Source organism: Bemisia tabaci, chromosome 8 (assembly GCF_918797505.1).
Source record: "Bemisia tabaci chromosome 8, PGI_BMITA_v3".
NCBI lineage: Eukaryota > Metazoa > Arthropoda > Insecta > Hemiptera > Aleyrodidae > Bemisia > Bemisia tabaci.
Window position 1 is genome coordinate 47,048,710 of NC_092800.1, and position 14,193 is coordinate 47,062,902.

General features: G+C 39.4%; 1 protein-coding gene across 2 annotated transcripts; it reads left to right on the forward strand.

The window, feature by feature from the left end:
• The first annotated feature begins 515 nt into the window (after positions 1-515).
• LOC109041463 (uncharacterized) lies at positions 516-6,729 on the forward strand. Of its 2 annotated transcripts, XM_072303218.1 has the most exons (4): positions 517-635; positions 1,074-1,153; positions 2,737-3,200; positions 6,229-6,729. In XM_072303218.1, exons 3-4 carry the CDS (start codon positions 2,993-2,995, stop codon positions 6,363-6,365), a joined length of 345 nt encoding a protein of 114 aa, XP_072159319.1. In that variant the 5' UTR covers positions 517-635; positions 1,074-1,153; positions 2,737-2,992; the 3' UTR covers positions 6,366-6,729. The 2 variants fall into 2 exon arrangements, with proteins under 2 accessions (XP_018913371.2, XP_072159319.1); XM_019057826.2 differs by lacking the exon at positions 1,074-1,153 and having other exon boundaries at positions 516-635.
• Positions 6,730-14,193: the final 7,464 nt, after the last annotated feature.

Sequence of the window (14,193 nt, forward strand, 5' to 3'; positions counted from 1 at the left end):
TTTCTAGACGTTTCTTGGCATCCTGGATGCATCCCCAAAAGTTTCGAAAAATTTCATGAAATTTCATGAAATTTTACACGAATTAATTTCATGGAATTTTCCATCTCGGCATGCATGGCGTAATTTCCGAAAAGCCGGCGACAGTACTAATTTTTTTTTCTTTTTCTTTTTTCAAAAATTTATTTTTTCCTGTTAATTTTGTACCCAAGGGCACCACTCGCACATGTGCATCCATTAAATTTCGAAAAAGTCAAAAATAAGGGCCACCCTACTTCACGTGAATCTAGCCATTATGATCGATGCGAACCGGTGACGCGGCAAGCTTTGCGATTTATCGGTTGATCCGCCATGTCATCTATTGAAAGGGATCGATAAACAAGGTGAACACCTTGTTCAACGATTCTTTACTATAGCTTCAAATGAAGAAATATCGATAATCGATCATTTACACCTCGCCGCTGATTCAAACGTCATGCATTAAATAGGCACGATCCGTTCCAAACTTTTTTTATTCGTTAAGTATATTAAGAGCTCTGGCACTGTAAAAACTACAGTTGCACTGCAGATGTACAGTTCCTCATTTTACAGCCATGTGCTGGCGAATGTGTGTGATTCTCTCTGTGCTCTTATTCCAGGTAACCTTATTTCTAAATTATTGGAGTACAGGATGGTCAAATTTCATTAAGTTTAAGAGCCTCAGCCACGCTCTCAGTATTTTTTTCAAGGTCTTGAAATTATCAGAAACCCGAAATGACGTACAGAACTCTCAATTAATTAGCCCGTTAAACAATCTGGATTACACTCATTGCGTGACCTTGAAAGATTGAAGAAAATATTGAAAATGTTACCGAGGCTAAAATTGTGCAATATCACGCGAACCATTTTTCTTCTTCCGAAATTCATGAAATGTGAAGGAAACATCTGCCAAATTGTCAATGAATAGTAAAATATCATCAAACGATTTAATGCTAAAAATGCTAAATCTATGTGCTAAAATAACCCAGAAATATTGTTTCAATTTATTTCTTACGCTTTACGTTCAAAGTGTTTTTAAGTGTATGTTGTCTTTTCAGCCTCTGAAATGAACATTTCATGGTGTTCCTCAACACAGGTGTTTCAAATGTCATGAAATATTAAAGGGGATCCCAAAAGCGTAAGATACTCTTGAAAGAAAAACAAGTTACAATCGAAACACTATGTGGGTCGCGGTGTTGCATTACCATGTTTGGACACTTATTTTATCATACACAATAATTTTTTTTTTTTATTTTTTTAAATATATATACATGTATAAATTTCAAAATCGTATTTTTAGTAATGATATTAGTAATAATAAAAATTCACTTTTTTAAAATTACAGCTCCGCACAGGCTCACTGAGCGGCCGGTCAACGCTCAGTGGGTCCCTAAAGTAGCGCTACGGAGCGGTAATTCTGAAAAAGTGAATTTTTTTGGAAATATTTGTAATTTCTGAACTTAGCGACTCTCAAGAATCTCTATAAACTTATTTAGGATGGTTTGAACATTCGATCTGATTTAATGGTCGGGATGCGTTGGGTGGAAACTTCAATCGCTCATAACTCCGGAACTGTTTGGTTCCCCAGCTTAATAGACTACTCGTTAAATTCGGAAAAAGACGAACAATTTTAAAAACTGGTCTTGGCTCAAATGAAAAATTGAGATCTGTGTATATCCTTTGCTTAAAAGTAATTTTCTGGACTCAAAAACCGAAAAAAAAAACCACAAATGTTAACTTGAAAATGTAGTTTTGGGATTTTGATCGTCAGAATCTTAAAGTGTGCAATTTCCGACGATTTTTCGTCCAGACCGGACCTCGATATCTTCCTTCGTTCGAGAGATATCGAGGTTCACAGGTTTTGCCTTCCATCCCCATAGCGCACCCCGCCAAAAAAAAATTTGTTTGGGGGTCTGAAAATTTGAGAAAAGAAGCGCTCAAGTATAAGTAATTAATAGACAGTTTGAAGACATTCCGGGGGGGGGGGGGGGCGTCGAGAAAAGCCGTTTTTGCATCAAGCTCTTTCATATTCAAACACATAATCTGACCAGGGATTATTCTTTAAAACGTTATAATTGAGGATCTTTCTGAAAGACGCGATAATGATATTTTTTTTACGCGGACGAAAAAACGCGCAACGGTGCTGTCTTTAACGAACAAAAAATGCACTCCATTGAATTGCAAAAGCAAAATGCCAACGGTTTTCGACAGAAGAAACGGGACTCAGCCTTGGTTGTCAAAACGAATATAAAAATTCAAATTGACATGAAAAAACTAACGGGATTTGTTAAAACGAAAGCTGGCAATAAGGCCAAAAATTTCGGCAAAACAATTGTAATGGCATCACATGGTAAAATGCTAAAAAAAACAAGCGAAGAAGCTCTAATAAATTCGTATTGGAGTGTAGATTAGAGAAACGCTCCGCTGTTTTCTATTTAGGTGCGTTTTCAATCTCCCTTCAGAAGATAAGAGCCATTGAGATGACAGAGCTCACTCGCCGAAATTTCAATTATCAATTTTGAGAAAGCTGAACTACCGCTGAAAAAATAAATTATAGAAAAACGATTATCGTCTGTCATGCTTTGGCATCAGAAGCATTAGATAGAGGTAGGTATCGCAGATTAATATTTTCTAAATATGTTAGGCCTCTTTCCGCCATGTTGATGCTAAACTGGTGTGCAATTTGAACGTGCATTTTCTAAAAGTGCTTGTTTTGGTCAGGTCCTCTCAGTGGGCGCCCCCAAGTCAAAAGCGTCCTCCGTGCGGTCCAGACAGCGGAGTTTCAAAGCGCCCCCAGCGCCTATTCCACCTCCACCCGCATCTTCACGTCCGACCCTAGATCCTACACCAATCCCAGATCTTCCATCGTAAACCTATCACTATTGAAGGTCGTCTAGCTGCCGAGGAGGTAGGGTTCCTGGTCGAGTTGGAGAGGCTTTACAAGCGCTTTCGCCCGGTCCCGGAAGCGGTCAAGGAGATGATCGAGAGAAGCGATGAACTCGTCAAGTATTTCAAGGACCGGAACGCGGGGGCGGCGGAGATCGCGAATGAGATACAAAAGATCGCCAAAAACCTCGTAGTCGAAAAAGGTCCATTCGGAAAGGAGCAGCTGGTCCCTTATACTAACTTCTTACTGGAGTCCGCCCGAAAGAACCATTATTCTGTTCAGGTTATCAAAAATACAGGTATGAGTCCTTTCCAGAGACAATTTGAGGGGCTTGGAAGAGAAGGGCATAGATGCACTTTTTTTAAAAAAAATTTGACATTTTAATGATCTCAAGAGGGGGGCCGTTCATAAATTAGGTCACCTATTTTTTCATTCTTTTGACCCCACCCGAATCTCGCACCGTATCCAATCGCCATCCACTGCTAGACTCCCCATAAAAATTACATCATCCTTAGCCTCCTCCCCCCTCTTTTAGGAGGGAAACGAAGAAAATCGATAAAATCAGTAGAAATAGTCTGCAGCGTTAAGAAAATGACTAAATCCTTTTGTTGAGTATTGAATAAGTGTTGTGTTCTCTTAAAAAAGAAAATAATTAAATATACTACTACCTGAAAAATTAACCAACCCAAACTTTATAGCTAAATTGGAAGGATTAATTGAAAAAGTGTAAAAATTGAGTGAATAAAATATACAGGAAACCAATTTTTGTTTTCAGGAAAGCTTACGTCATTATTGGCTTGACCGTTATTCCTCCCTTTCACACAACCTCATCCACCACTAGAACCCCCCTACCTCTGCTTGGTGAGGTAATTCATGGACGGCCCCGAAGTAAAACTAGTCTTAATGCATATTCTGCGAAAAATTCGCTCCCAAACTCCAATTTTTAAGCATCAAAAAGTCAGTTTGAACTTTCTTTCCGCCAAAAGGATCCATGTGGTTTCGGAACTTCAAAACACGTATTTTTCGAATGACGTCTCGCCGACGTGACGTGTAGTCGTTTTTTCAATGATGAGAGATGATCGAAGGGTTGGGCAATTAGGTTTCCTCATTGGAATGCTCGAATGCAACTATTCGTTAGGGGATGTCCGTGCATGTTGCATTTACCAAAATTTGAGGGCGATCTGACCGTGATGCACGTACTTCAAAGCGCTGTTCGAAATACGACCCTATTTGCTTGTTTTAGAGGGGGGAGGGGCGACAATGGGCTACTACACAAGGTGTGAATTAAACCACTATGCAACATGTTTCCTCATCAGAATCTCGCGGGGAAAACGAACACACAAAGGGAAGTCTAGAAACAGGGCCGGATTTACAAATAGGCTACAAAAGCTGTAGCCTAGGGCGCAACATTTTTGAGAATTTTTTTTTCTTTCTAAATTTAACTAGTCTTTCGTTACTTTTTATTTTCCAAAACCAACTTGCAAACTTGCAAACCTCAAAACAGTTAAAAATCGTGTTTTTTAAAGGTGAATTTGAACATTTTCCTGACACCCTAACACCCCCCCCCCTCCTTTCTAGAGGGGAGGGGCGCCTGGGACCCCCCCCCCCCCCCCAAGAGCGCCTACTTTTAAGGGCGCCACCCTAAGTTTAGCCCAGGGGCGCTAAAAATGTAAATCCGGCCCCGTCTAGAAATCAACTCTTAAACAAGATTTGCTTAATATTAACATTGCTCTCAAATGGCAAAAATAAATATGACGTCATTCGTTCGGTGTACCTTCCCTTTAATCTATGTTAAAAGTACTTTTCAATATCTTTTTTAGGAGTTGGTGGCCGAGCTTCCAGTTGTGTGATTCGTTCTTTACGTAAGATCTTCTTGAAGAATACGGTCGGCTAACTTTTTAACGGTTCGAGATAGAAAAATGAAACTTTGGGAATGTTCCTATCTCAAAGGGGACCATCTTATGGGGGAGTCAAAATTTTGGTCCCCCCTAAGGGAGGGGGCGGGGGGCCCCCAACTTTTTTTTTCAAATGGCAACCCCTATCTTGTGATACCTCATTCGAAAGACCATAAAAAACTAAGAATTTTGGCGCAAACCGCAGATCAATATCTTAATTTTTGACCGAGTTATGATAGGATCAAAGGTCAAATTTGACCTATTTTCAAAAAATCACAACTCCGGTTCAAATTATCGTAAAGAAAAAAATAAAACGGGAAAATTTACTAATTGTGTTCGCTTTTTTGTAAAAATTGCAGAAATCACTTCGAACTAATTTTAAGGGGGGGTTCGGACCCCCAAATACGTCAATTCAAAGGTCATTCAATTTTCCCGCGAAATAAGCCAATTTCCCCTAGATTTGCCTCCACATTATCTCAGTAAGGTCAAAATCAGTTCAACATTACGTTGGGCAAGTCCCCAAATTTCAGGAAAAGTTAAAAAAAACGCAATTTAAGGTAATTAAATTTGACCGTTTAAATTGGTTTTTTTTTAACTTTTCCTGAAATTTGGGGACTTGCCCAACGTAATGTTGAACTGATTTTGACCTTACTGAGATAATGTGGAGGCAAATCTAGGGGAAATTGGCTTATTTCGCGGGAAAATTGAATGACCTTTGAATTGACGTATTTGGGGGTCCGAACCCCCCCTTAAAATTAGTTCGAAGTGATTTCTGCAATTTTTACAAAAAAGCGAAAACAATTGGTAAATTTTCCCGTTTTATTTTTTTCTTTACGATAATTTGAACCGGAGTTGTGATTTTTTGAAAATAGGTCAAATTTGACCTTTGATCCTATCATAACTCGGTCAAAAATTAAGATATTGATCTGCGGTTTGCGCCAAAATTCTTAGTTTTTTATGGTCTTTCGAATGAGGTATCACAAGATAGGGGTTGCCATTTGAAAAAAAAAGTTGGGGGCCCCCCGCCCCCTCCCTTAGGGGGGACCAAAATTTTGACTCCCCCATAAGATGGTCCCCTTTGAGATAGGAACATTCCCAAAGTTTCATTTTTCTATCTCGAACCGTTCAAAAGTTAGCCGTATACGTGTAACCGTGACAATTTCTTTAAGTTCAGACTCTGTCTAGTCTCCGATTGTTAACAAATCCGTGTGAGGAGGGAGATTTTAAAAAAGTCACGAAAAATGTTCTAAATTGATCCACACTGACACGAATTGCCCCATAAGAAGATGAACTTTAAACCGTTTGCCTACCTCCAATTGAGTAACTGATGCAGATGCTCTCTGCTTCAAAGTTTACCCTTGGTTGAAGCATCCTCTTTTAACGCGTTCCGTGGCACTGAATGCGTTGTTTTAAAGTTGTCTCTTTCTCTAGGTCCTGAAGACAGTAGAGGTTTCTACACACGGCAAATTGAGGTGCTCCAACAGTTAGAAACGGAAATCCTGCTCGAACTCAAGAGGAAGCTTAGGCCGCTTAGAAGTCTTTCAAAGAAACTCGATGTTTACTTTTAACCCTCAAGACTTTCGGATTCGTACAATAATTACTGGGCTACCGCTCATTTGATTAGTTCAGCTGAAACCTCACCGGAGGATTTGAGTGTCGAGTTAATCGGAATAACGATTTTTTTTTCTTAAATTAATTCCATTTGAACGTTGTTAAAAAATATTCTTCGCATGAGAGGTTTCTGTCAATCCTCTCAAAAATGTGTAAAATATGACACCGAAAAAAAAAAAATAATTGTGGCATTTATTACAAAAAATTTTCGGTGTAGAACTTTCGTAAACTTAGTTAAAAGTATTTTAAGATCATTTAGGTATCCAGAGTGAACGTGTAATGAATCGATTTTTTTCCAATTACAAATATTGCATCACTGATCGTGAAATGTTTTTTCTTCGAACCCCGTTTATTATTTTGAGAGTCCATTATAGATTGCATCTACCACTTCTGGAAAATCTTCTTCAAAAATTATATTAATATTATAACCGCAACTGATATCCAATCTGTTGACCGAAGACCGTAGAATTTCTTCTCCCATTCTAATAGTGTCAGTACGGAATCTTTGACGGAAATTATTATTTTGCAAGGACAAATATTTTCATAGCAATTTTCTGGCCTTAAAAAATAAGCCTTAATACGAACTTATTGAAATAAAATATTGAATTGAGGGTATGAAATGAGCACTGAGCAGCCTTTTTTCCGTCAATGATTACTTGATAAATCGACTTGATGGATCGAATCAGGTGGCTTTCGTAGAAATTCTATCGATCTATGTAGCGATTGCTTTTCCCATAATCTGAGGGTCGTCTCAAGAAATAAAGACGTGATAACTAAGTACTTAGAAATATTTAAATGATAACATACGTAGTTTTCTAAATTATATTATCAATTTAGTCGTATTTTACCAACCCTGATTTCTTTTCAAACCCATGACTCCCGATGGAGCGTCTTCAAAAGCGGTCAGGTACTTCTATCAGGAATACCTTGAAACTTCATCAAATTATGACTTAAAAAAATGTCGAATCAGCAGGATTTTTAGCTCGAATGTAAAACTAGTTACTTTGATGATACAGTGATGCAAAGTTCACAAGTTCAGCATGTATTCGACACGCAACTATAATTTAACAATCACCAAAGCAGCTTCCAGCTCAAGCGGAAAATTTCAAGAGAGGTTATACTTCATCACTACCACATGCCAGTAAATTACTTGGCTTCCATGAAATAGGGCAAGAAAAACCCTTTTTCATTGTGCGAGGCCGCGGTCCCTGTTACTTGCAGTTGGTAAATCTGGTCGTGCTAATTGATCCGTAGTCCGTACGTCTAATTTGCCAGATAATTTGTTTTATAATGACTTTTTATCATGCGAGTCACGTTAGCCTCTCAGTGTATTAGGAGTGGCAGCATTACAAAAAAAGCATATGTTCTACAAATGAGGTCGTAACATCTCACATGAAATTCCTCTTGACATTTCCGAAATATATGAAAAACAATTAGTAATATACGTGTAATACTTTTTTAATTGCAGACTATCAAGTTGAATGATTAAAATTCTGACAACATTTTTTGGAGACATCTTTTTATTCATATTTACATTTACACATTCTTATCACACTTAGTATTAATTCAAATGAAAATAATTCAAAGCAATAATTGTTTTAATTTTTGCGTATATTGTTTGATATTCTAAAAAATCTTCAACTTTGGATGTACAGCGACACGAACGATAGACGAATGTAACGTACCTCGTTTGTCACAATGAAAATCAGCAAAAGTTTATTCTTCTGCACGATAGGCAACGCTCAAACTAAGTGCAGGCCCGCCACATCCCATCTCGGGCCCTGGTACCAGTTTTAAGGTCCGGGCCCCAAGCACGGAGGGGGGCGGGGGTCCGAGGGGCACCTCCCGAGAAATTTTAGAATTTATACGACTAATCGGACGCTTTTTGAAGCTTCCATAAAGAATTTTTCCATCAGTTTCTGCGGAATAATTATGTTTTTTTTTCTACTTTCAGCACAAAATACTTGCGAATTGGCGCATTCAAAACATCTGGAAAATTTGTATTTTTATTTTTTTTTTTTTTTTTGGGGGGGGGGCATATGATACTATTTTCAGTTCTAAGAGGGCCAGGCCCTCCTGGACTCCCCCTTCGTTTGTCTATGGCAAGGGAGTTGAGCCATGAGCCATTGAAGTCGAGGATGCCCAGACTGGAGACTCTTAGCATCTGACGACGGAAGAAAATGAAACGCAGTTACTAAAAATATCCCTCTGTACTGAAAATCTTGAAAATAGATAGACATTTTCCAAGAAGTATACTTCTCTGAAAATTTAAGAAGAATTCTAGAGTGCCCCAGCGTGTTTCTGAAAATCTGTTCACCTTTTGCGAGATTTTTAGGGTAAATTTTTCACTTTTTCTTACGAAACAAGGGTTGCATGTGAATTCGTAATGGTTTTTCATGGGTAACACGGGCCTTCTCCGGAGCCCGGGCCCCGGTACCAAGGACCCAGTATCCCCGCCTTGTGCCGGGGCTGCCTTCATGCACGCTAGGCTTGTCGATTTCCTTTGACATTTTTGCAGTGGTGAATGCAGAGCTGAAGTGCGCTACACCTAGAATTGTATTTAGCAAATGGATAGTTTTTCTACGAGGATTAAAAATAGACGAGTGGTACGGAATATAACAAAAGAATATGAATTATGCAAAACGATAATCCGGGTATCGGAACTTGGCTGTTTTGAAAACGCCTTCAAATGCGGCGTGATACCTCGCGCATTCCGGAGAGTTCAAATAGTTGTATCATTGCGCCTTAGAAATGTGACGGAAGATTACAATTGATATAGCCTTCATGCACGCTGGCCTTTTCGATTTCCGTTAACATTTTTGTAGTCATGAATGCGCTTAAGTGCGCTTCAGCTAGAATTGTATTTAGCAAATGGGTAATTTTTATAGGAGGATTATAATTAAACAAGTCGTTATAAATTGAAACAAAATAATATGAACTATGGAAAACGATTATTCCGATAACGGAACTTGGCTGTTTTGAAAACGCCTTCAAATGCGGCGTGATACCTCACGCATGCCGGAGAGTTCAAATAATTGTATCATTGCGCCGTAAGAATGTGACGGAAGATTTAAATGGAAATAGCCTCCATGCACGCTGGGCGTGTCCATTTCCTTAGGCATTTTTAAAGTGGTGAATGCACAGCTGAAGTGCGCTCCAGCTAGAATTGTATTTAGCAAATGGATAGTTTTTCTACGAGGATTAAAAATAAACGAGTGGTACGGAATATAACAAAAGAATATGAACTATGCAAAACGATAATCCGGGTATCGGAACTTGGCTGTTTTGAAAACGCCTTCAAATGCGGCGTGATACCTCGCGCATTCCGGAGAGTTCAAATAGTTGTATCATTGCGCCTTAGAAATGTGACGGAAGATTACCATTGATATAGCCTTCATGCACGCTGGCCTTTTCGATTTCCGTTAACATTTTTGTAGTCATGAATGCGCTTAAGTGCGCTTCAGCTAGAATTGTATATAGCAAATGGGTAATTTTTATAGGAGGATTATAATTAAACAAGTCGTTATAAATTGAAACAAAATAATATGAACTCTGCAAAACGATTATTCCGATAACGGAACTTGGCTGTTTTGAAAACGCCTTCAAATGCGGCGTGATACCTCACGCATTCCGGAGAGTTCAAATAGTTGTATCATTGCGCCGTAAGAATGTGACGGAAGATTTAAATGGAGATAGCCTCCATGCACGCTGGGCTTGTCGATTTCCTCTGAAATTTTTGCAGTGGTGAATGCATAGCTGAAGTGCGCTTCAGCTAGAATTGTATTTAGCAAATCGGTGGTTTTTCTACGAGGATTAAAAATAGACGAGTGGTACGGAATATAACAAAAGAATATGAACTATGCAAAACGATAATCCGGGTATCGGAACTTGGCTGTTTTGAAAACGCCTTCAAATGCGGCGTGATACCTCACGCATTCCGGAGAGTTCAAATAGTTGTATCATTGCGCCGTATGAATGTGACGGAAGATTTAAATGGAAATAGCCTTCATGCAGGCTCGCCACATCCCATCTCGGGCTCTGGTACCAGTTTCAAGGTCCGGGCCCCAAGCACGGATGGGGGGAGCCCGAGGGGCATCCCCCGAGAAATTTTAAAATTTAAACGACTAATCGGACGCATTTTGAAGCTTCCATAAAGAATTTTTCCATCAGTTTCTGCGAAATAATCATGTTTTTTTTTTCCTACTTTCAGCACAAAATACTTGCGAATTGGCGCATTCAAAACATCTGGAAAATTTGTATTTTTATTTTTATTTTTTTTTTTTGGGGGGGGGGGGCATATGATACTAATTTCAGTTCTAAGAGGGCCAGGCCCTCCTGGACTCCCCCTTCGTTTGTCTATGGCAAGGGAGTTGAGCCATGAGCCATTGAAGTTGAGGATGCCCAGACTGGAGACTCTTAGCATCTGACGACGGAAGAAAATGAAACGCAGTTACTAAAAATATCCCTCTGTACTGAAAATCTTGAAAATAGATAGACATTTTCCAAGAAGTATACTTCTTTGAAAATTTAAGAAGAATTCTAGAGTGCCCCAGCGTGTTTCTGAAAATCTATTCACCTTTTGCGAGATTTTTAGGGTAAATTTTTCACTTTTTCTTACGAAACAAGGATTGCATGTGAATTCGTAGTGGTTTTTCACGGGTAACACTGGCCCCCTCTTGGGCCCGGGCCCCGGTAGGGACCCAGTATCCCCCCCCCCCCCCCCCTTGTGGCGGGCCTGACTAAGTGGAGGAGAAAAACAGACGAGGCCCTTAGTTACTATCGCATGCGACGAGGTTACACATATTTCATTTTAATGCTTGTAAGCAACTATTCGGGCTCCATGGATGAACGCATTGCCTACGCACGGAAGTGAAGGCGTTTTGACGCTCCAGGCACTACTCGCGACACCCGCGGCGCAAGGCGCGGTTGTGCGTTGTACTGTGAGGTGCGTGAACTGCATGAGGGTGCTATACTTGTTTCCTCTTACGTCATAACTTAATTTGATCGTCACCCATTGTACCGATACGGTAAACTTTCACTGATTTGTATCTAAAAAATGCTCTGATTGTTTAACTGAATTGCAACCTGTCCTTTCTGAAATGTGGGCTACAGCTTCTACTTTCACTGACCTAAGAACGAAAAATTCAGCAATTTTTTTTTCAAAACCATGGTAGAACTCAATTCTAGAGGATTTTGTGAGCCCATAAATGAAGCACAGCACTATGTGGGTGCCGATATAATAAAATTACAAACATTTTTACGAGTCGCCGTGCCGTGTCTTTTTTGTTTCGGTTGGTAAAACTAGGGTTAACCCTGAGATAGAGACACCGCATGTGCTGACGAAGAGAGGTACATACATCTTGTTTGGACACTCTCACTGGATCGAGAATTTGACAACTGTGATTATGGGTCAAATACGTGCCGTTCGTAGACACCACGCTCCTGTATCGTTCTCCCGCACACGGCACGGCACAGCGAGTCATAGCACGGTTTTTGTGTATTCATTCTCAGTTCCCGCCAAAGCCCAAACGACTCGAATGAAGGACTTCCGAACAGCCAACTGAACGTGCTTTTACTTCGATACTACAACCAACGATGAGGTTTTATACGTACGTATCATTTTGCTCTCACTCGAAAGCACGATCTATGGCCCTGTGAGTCAATGACCAGAAGCCAATCTTGCAGGTGCGCTGTTTTCCGTAAGATTATACAACTATATGCGTCGATAGTTAAGGAACAATACCTCCTACCTGCAAACTGACAATTTTGCATAACAAAGTAGAAAATTCGCTATTTATGTAATTTTGTGGTTGGATCTGTTTTTTTTCATACATTACAGTGTCTTTACAACGCACCCATGCGGAATTGAAAATAAACTAAAAACATAAAATTAAATTTTTTGTCAAAAATAACTGACTCATAAATAAATTAACTCATTTTTGTCAAAATTTCCAGTTAGGCGGTATTGTTCCTTAGTCCACGATATCGGTGGAAAAAACTGCGGAACCGCTCTGTATCTCCGTTTGCAAATTTGCAGACTTCCTGCCATGCATAAACGTTTCCGTGGGAAAATAGTATCGATATAATTTCTAGAAAACTTCTTCAATTTTTCTTCTCTGTTAGCAGAATATTCTGTATTTTCAAGATATGAAGCTTTTCCTCTGAAAGAAAAATAAAATAGGAGCAGAATCGTAATTTGAATGCCGCAATGAAGATACATGGTCTCGCACTTTTGCCATCGATATTGCATTGTCATAGAGCAGCGGAATCTAGGCTCTTTGAGGACTTTCTGAGTGTCATATACTTTTATAGTGCTACTTTCGTTTTGCATTCATATCACTCGGTGTTTTTGGGTGCTATATGTATATGTTGCAGGCAAATAGTCAAATCAGGCATTTTATTAAATGCCTAGGCGATAATAGTCAAATATTCTTACTTAGACTGAAATTCTGATTATTTTACTGATTGCGAACGAAATGGCTCTTTGATCACGTGAGAAAGAATTCTGTATGAAAACTTGCTTCATACGATCATAAATACGTTTTTTTTAGTCCTTGAATGCAAGTTTATCTCAAAATATGCAGCACTTCATAAAATAAACAGTTTTCACAGTTTGGACGGGTGAAGAAACATTAGAAGCATTTTTGAACGGGAAACACAATGACACTTTATACTTTGACGGATTTTTAGTCTCAAAATATTGAAAAATAGGAAGGTCTATGTGAAAACATTAAAAACCTCGTAAACTTCAAAAATTTAGGTACCTGCCTAGGCATTTGATAAAATGCCTGATTTGACTATTTGCCTGCGACATATAAACTCCGACGCCGAATTTCACTCCTCGATTATTAACAGTATTAAGGAGCTAATACTTTATCCACTCTTCTTTCGGAGAGCCATACGCATTTATAGTGCTAATCTCACCTTACATTCATATCACTCGTGATGTTTAGGCACTCTATAGACTCCGGCGTCGAATACATTTAGCTCCTCGATATTTAGCAGAGCACTACTCCATTTTACAAAAAGATAATGCGAGACCTTGGCACCTTGGCCCCTAGTCGTGACTATTACTTTCTTACGATTGCAGTAGAATCCCATAGGCGGATGTATAAGTGTGTTGAGACACATAACTAAGGATGAGTGACTAGCCGAGGCCGTGACACCAAGTTCACAGTGCGGGTGCGCAGGAGCCTGTCTAGGTGTCGATTACCCCCCCCACGGTCCTCCCTACATCAGCATCAAGTTCCTTACTCCAGTGAACCACTGACCTCTTCCAACATCCTTCAACGTTTGCACGGAATGGAACGCGAATCTTGAAAAGCACTTTGCACCCATGTATACGCCTCCAGGGTGTCCGAGTTTGAGGGTCACCTTCGAATTTTGATGATGGTACCCAAATCGTTGAAATATAACCACTTAACTTAACTAGTTGAACTATAAAAATAAGATTTCACTAAAGAAAAATATTGTAAAATAATTTTTAAGGGTTGCGCACCGCCGACACCACCCCCCCAGCCTCGGGCCAAATTATTTTGCCCATTTGACGATTTTTTTCTTACAACATTAGAATTGAGCAAGAGCTTTAAACATTTCACAGTGAGAGAGTATGTTAGGGTACTTTTAATGAAAATTATTACTCCCGTCATCATACGTTCCCATCATTTGCTATAAACCCTCAAAATGGATCTCATCTTAAATGGATGGATTTAATCTTTACGGAAATTTATTTACCTTTTTATCCCGATGAGCTAAGTTGATGAGTGATTAGACTATGATCATTTC

Excerpts from the sequence above, each read along its gene's own strand:
- LOC109041463 (XM_019057826.2), top strand. The coding sequence starts at position 2,993 with ATGATCGAGAGAAGCGATGAACTCGTCAAGTATTTCAAGGACCGGAAC. Across the intron at positions 3,201-6,228 it reads TCAGGTTATCAAAAATACAG|GTCCTGAAGACAGTAGAGGT; the intron begins GTATGAGTCCTT and ends CTCTTTCTCTAG.